Genomic DNA, 5,824 nt, shown 5'->3' with positions numbered 1-5,824 from the left:
GCATTCCTTATTTTACAGCCTCCGAGCTCTTCTGGGCTCATCTTGTATGTCCCCCACTCCAGCCTGAAGGGGCCATTTCTCTAGGGAGCCTTGGCTCCTTTTATTGCAAGCAGGTGGTAGGAGCCCAGATCTGGATGCCAGGTGTGCTCGCTGCTACTGAGGGATGTTTCCTTCTAGGTCCCCTCACCTGACAGCAAAAATACAGGCACCTGCCCACCGGGGGATATGGACATACCTGTACCAGTGTTAAGCTAAACGTGAGGACGTGATGTTTCCAGCCCCATGCTACCAGGGTCCCGTGGACCATGTTAGCCGTCCCCTCCTGCATGCCTGTGACCTCCCGCAGTGAGACGCCTGTCCCCACCACCTCCTTGGATCAGGCTTTCAGTATGTATTAACATCTCATGTCACTCTACTTACTCTTCGGAATTTGAAAGCAAATTACATAGCTACACAAAAAAATAAGTCAGACTATTTAAAACCTTGATTATCCTTTTGCAAAGTTTTGATGCTTCTCTGTTCAGATATCTGTACAAGGGGTCAAACGCCCGACACCGTCTTTAAAATCATTAGCATCGTTGTCGTCACTACCGACGTCCCCTTACGTAGGCCCCCGAGCTAAGCTGGTCCTGTGCAGAGTCTGCAGGTGTGCCTCTCTGACGCGTGATGGGTTCATGTTCTTGTCACGTGTGCACATCTACATCCCTTTTTTTTTAGTTCTCATACCTTTCAGAATTGAGAGTAACGCTTTATTGGAATTACTCTGACTTAACACCCTCCTGGCATTCCATATGCGTCAGTACTTTTCAGCTTCCCATTCTGTGGCGTTAGTATTAGCGAGGGGAGAAAGGTTAAGTGATGCACCTGTCGCATAGTACGTGCTGGCCAAGTGCTCGTGATCTCTGCAGGGATGTCTGATAGTCCGCTCAAACTCAATGTGCTCAAAAATGAATTCTCGGCCTTCCCCTGTGAGACCCCTCCCACAGCTGTCCCCACTGTCCAAGGACGTCAGCCTCGGTGCCATCCCTGGGCCCTCTGCTTCCTCACACTGCACACCTAGTCTTGCAGGAAACCCTGTGCGCTCCGCCTCCAAAGTACGCCCAGAAGCAGACAGCTCCTCACTGTCCCTGGTGCCGCCACTGGGGTCTGAGTCACCTCTCTCTGCGTGTGACACTGAGCAGGCCTCTAGCTGGTGTCTGTGCGTCTGCCTTTGGCCCGGTGTAGTCTTGGCATCCAGTGACCCTGGGAAACGTCAGATCATGCCACTTTTCTGCTCGAAAGCCTGCAGTGGCTTTTCATGTCCTCAGCGGGAGCCAGAAGAATTTACAATAGCTTTATAAATCTCCCTCATTTTCTCCCTGACCTACATGCTGCTGCCCCTTCAAGCCCTCACTGCACGCACCCTGGCCTCCTCGCTGCCCCTCACGCTGCGGGCCTGACCTGCGGTAGCTGGCACTGCCTGGCCCGCCCGCATCTGGACGGGTAACTCCTTCGCCTCCAAGTGCTCGCTCAAGTGTCACCTTCTCAGTGGCGCCTCCTGTGACTGCAGCCTCGTCTCTATGCCTGCCGCTCTCATTCCGACCCCTTTTACACTCAGTGTGACTTTTCTCCATGGGAGCTATCATTTTGGCATACGAGTTACTCAGTTACACTTGTCGCTCATTGTGTATCCCCACCAGCTGCGGGTCCTTGTTCATTCCCTGATCAGTCTCAGTGCCTGGAAGACAAAAATACACGTTAAATGAATAAATGGATTATTCAAACTGTATGCTTTCTAGATCCCAAAATTATTCTTAAATTTTAAAAAAAGTAAAGGAAAATACATGGGCAGAGCGTGTCCCCAGTTTGAAGTAAGTTACTAAGCGTCGACTTTAGATTCCTCATTTGTTACTGAGTATATGATAACGATGTCACAGGATGCTGTGACATTTAAATAAAAGGACATGCAGGAAAGCAATCAATAACTACAGATGAAGAGATTTCCCAACTCGTGACCCATGTAAGCCAAGGCCTTAAGGCAAGGTACGTGTCGTCATAAGCCCTTAGAAGCTACTTGCTCACTTCCCCTGCGATGTCATCTCTCTGAAGACCCCTTTTTCTTTTAAGTTTGAAATGGTGAGCAGTTAAACATTGGTGATAGGAAAAAAAGTTCTGAAAATGTTTATAAACGTTCACAAAAATTATACTGCGTCAGTTTTTAACAGAAATATTGTGATCACAGTCACTGGAGATGATTTGTAAACTCAGAATAGAGAGAATTGAAAGTTGTACTTACATGGGCTGTTAAACGCCTGTTTTTCTTGAGAGCTGGATTTTGGCCCTACGACCCACTTCAAAAAAAAATAATAGAGTTGGTTTTCAAGGGCATAACACTTGCTTAGTGAATTTACGTGTCTGAACATTCAGCCCAGAAACAAATCTTCCCTTCTCTGTCCTGTTTTTGTAAAGGTACAAGTAACCTCTGTGAAAAACAATTTGTGGGTTCCATGATGTGGTGTCCACTTAATCCCTGGTCCTGTTTCTTTTCTGTGAAATAGTAGGAACTGGCAGAGAAGGCCAGTGTTGCTGGCATGGTCCGTCTCCCCGGAGGCCAAACACTGTGGGGCGTGCCAGATGCCAGGGGGCCTCTGGGAGCTCACCGAGCCCCGGAGGATGAGCGCATCCGCGTCCTGGCGGCCGGCGCGTGGGCCGCGTCTGCTCCCGGCGGCCTGGCCGGCGACGCTCAGCAGCCACCTTTCGTGGTCTCTTCCTGATGGCTGTGACTTTTCCTTTCGCTCTGTACTTCCCTCACCTCTGCTCCTGATCTCAGCCCTGGAATAGGGAAAGAGGCGGATTTTCTCGGCGGCGCTGGAAAAGGACAGAGTAATGCAGGGCAGCTTCAGTCAGCTGGGGAAGCGCGACGCATTTCCAGGCGGGTGGGCCGCAGGCGAGGGCTGGGCGTCCGCGCTGCTCCGGGGGACGCGTCGTGGTTCTCGCCTCCGCGCGCCTGCTCCAGGCCTCGCTCAGCCCTTCCCTTTGCTTTTCCGTTATTCATCACGCCAGCTCTTCTCACTGTTTTGCTTATTGATTTATGTTTTTCTGATCGTTTGCGCCATTGTTTAGTTTCTCTTGCAACGAAAGAATCTGGGAAACAATGTGTCTATTGAGTGTGGGTTCTCCCAATTCTGAAGTTTCCTAGATTTGAGTGCGTAGACAGGTGAGGTCTGGTGTACTCATGAATACAAAACCATGGCTTTAGGTCATAGGTCTGTGTGTACATGTTACACTTACATGTGGAGAGAGAGAGGTGTGTAAAATTAGGTGGCTTCCTACGTGAGCTTGTTATTTTGTCTATCGTCTGTCTGTGATTGCAGTGTAAGAAATAAATGATTTTTCTTTTCCTCCCCTAAAGTGAATAAATCGTTTGTTGACCCCCCAACCCCCTGGAGGCTCTAAGTAGCAGCAGAGCCGCCCTGTGAAGTCAGGTTTTGCACAGATGGGGGACACTGTGGCAGCCTTGCTGGACTTGATGGAGTGGAATAGTTACGTCCAGGTCTAACTATTTGTAAAGCTGGTTTTCCGCTTCCCCCTGCCCCCCTCCGCCAATAAATAGTTGGGTTGAAATAAAAAGGCAGCGTAGTTTCCCTCCTCTAGGAGAGAAACTGCTAGAATCCACCCGTTTGAGAATGCTAATCATATGTAACGTTCCAGCACGATTTTTGGCATTATATACATTGTCTGTTTTCTGTACAATAAACTATTATTTTATGCCTTAGAAATGACGTTAGCTACTAGAAAGACTATGATTTAAGGAGTCAGCTCTGTTTCTGTGAGCGCAGAATGAACGAAGCCCTTTTCCGCCCCCGTGGGAGGGTGGCCCTTCCTGCCCCGCCTGATAGGTGGCCCGTGTTGGCGGGGAGGAGCGGGGTGGCCGTGAACACCTGGCTGGGAGCCACAGCCGTGGGTTTCTCCAAGTGCCTCGGTGCTGGGCGTGTCCTCTTCGTGGGGACCCCCGAAAGCTGTGTTCGCGAGCTGTTTCAAGTCCGAGGTGGTTCCTGTACCACCTGTGCCCGCACTGCTTGGCACCTGGCCTGTCCCTCACCGGGGCTGGAACAAAGTCCTCTGGCGGAAGCTGCCCGGCCGCCTGGCAGATAGTGTGTGTCGGCGGTTGCCCTGACTGTCCTGCTGGGTTGACTGTCCTGCTGGGCAGAACGGGCAGTGAACTGTCATAGACATCTAATGTGAAAAGTATAACAAACAGCAGCCATAACAACTACTGATTCTGCCTTTATTTTTCAGAAATGTGTTACGGACGAGTGTTTCTTTTTTGAACGACTGGAGTCTAATAACTACAATACTTACCGGTCAAGGAAATACTCCAGTTGGTACGTGGCATTGAAACGAACTGGGCAGTATAAACTTGGACCCAAAACAGGCCCTGGGCAGAAAGCTATACTTTTTCTTCCAATGTCTGCTAAGAGCTGATCTTAATGGCAACGTCTGATCTCATTTCATGTGAAAGAAGAGGAATATTTTAGAAATTTGTTCATGAGAGAAAAAGGATAACTTTTCTGGATAACTGGTCAGATAACCTTTTATCTAATAGTAAAATATTTAATCATTGCCTTAGTAAAGAAAAACAAAAATTCTTAGAAAATGTATAACTTCCGCCTTTTATAAAGCACTTGCCTTAATCAAGTGAAGCTAAGTTAGAGCCACAAGATTTTCATACATTTGCTTCATTTGAAAAGAGGCTTTAAATACGCACTTTCACATTTTCTTCGTGGCACGCACAGACGTTAGGAAATTCAAGTCAGATATTTGGTTAACCCAAGACGTGCACTTCTCCCACGGCATGTCACACATTACTCTACATGCACAACTTACTTAAAACCTTTCCAGACACATAAGGAGGAATTCAGCGCGCCCCGTCATCGTTTGTAACTGTCAGGCAGCTCCCTGTGGTAGAGTTTGCAGAGCTTGCCTGTGTAAGCCGCCCGAAGTTCCTCCGCGGTCAGGTCAATCTTGTCAAACCCTGCCCTGAACCCGTAGAGCAGCAGCCGAGCCACTCTGCTGGTGACGGGGGTGGCGTTTTCGGTGCTGGCCAGGTCCGTGAGGTCCAGCCACTCACACCGCAGGCACTCACGCTGGCAGAAGTCGATGCTGAATGAACATGGCTTCAGGCGGCAGACGACGTACATGTCCGACTTCCCAAAAGCTCCGGGGACGCCGTGCTGTTGCCGGAGGCTCAGGATGGACCTGAATTCCGTCCTTACACCGGTCTCCTCAAAGACTTCTCGGACTGCCGTGTCTCCTACGTGCAAGGACCACGCACAGGTCAAGGAAAGAACACTCTGCAAATCAAGCCACGGATCTGCAAATCTAATCAAGGATTTCATTTAAAGTATCATCACCTAAAGATTCAAAAGCAGAACTTCACCCTAAGAAAGTGAAGTGCTCAGTGCAAACTCTCTGCCTCCTGGACATCCTGCTATACCAAAGGATCTCCTTACAGCTGTCCCTCTAAGAAGCTTTTGAAATAGGAATGTTTCTTTGGCTGCTGCTTGGGGGCTTCCCCACTTGTATGCTTTTAAAGTCACATATTTTTAACCTCTTCCTGCTCAGTTTCCCAAAAGGTGAAAACATAGGTTGCAAAGCTGCAGTTAATATTCTTACATATTTCTCCTGTATTATCCTGCTCCCGATTATCCACCAGCACAGCCTGAACTTGTACCTGTCAGTATCAGGGAAAAGCGACCCATCCTTCCTTCTGAGGTGTGGAGCTGCAGGATGTGCTGAACCCTGAAAGATGCCACCCCCTGGGCCACGTGGGCTGAGGGGCTGC

The 5,824-nt window shown here is 49.2% G+C and overlaps 1 protein-coding gene across 1 annotated transcript in view; it reads right to left on the bottom strand.

Moving 5' to 3' along the window:
* Positions 1-4,877: 4,877 nt before the first annotated feature.
* Positions 4,878-5,824, bottom strand: part of LOC111729488 (nucleoside diphosphate-linked moiety X motif 6-like) — a 2,678-nt gene continuing 1,731 nt past the window's right edge. Inside the window, exon 2 of the mRNA XM_023520428.1 lies at positions 4,878-5,293. Within this exon, the coding sequence (XP_023376196.1) occupies positions 4,911-5,293 (383 nt within the window). The 3' untranslated portion in view covers positions 4,878-4,910. The remainder of the gene's footprint in view (positions 5,294-5,824) is intronic.

Source organism: Pteropus vampyrus, unplaced genomic scaffold, assembly GCF_000151845.1.
Source record: "Pteropus vampyrus isolate Shadow unplaced genomic scaffold, Pvam_2.0 Scaffold263, whole genome shotgun sequence".
Classification (NCBI taxonomy): domain Eukaryota; kingdom Metazoa; phylum Chordata; class Mammalia; order Chiroptera; family Pteropodidae; genus Pteropus; species Pteropus vampyrus.
The sequence above is the reverse complement of the archived record's forward strand: the minus strand, read 5'-3'. Positions and strand labels throughout refer to the sequence as shown.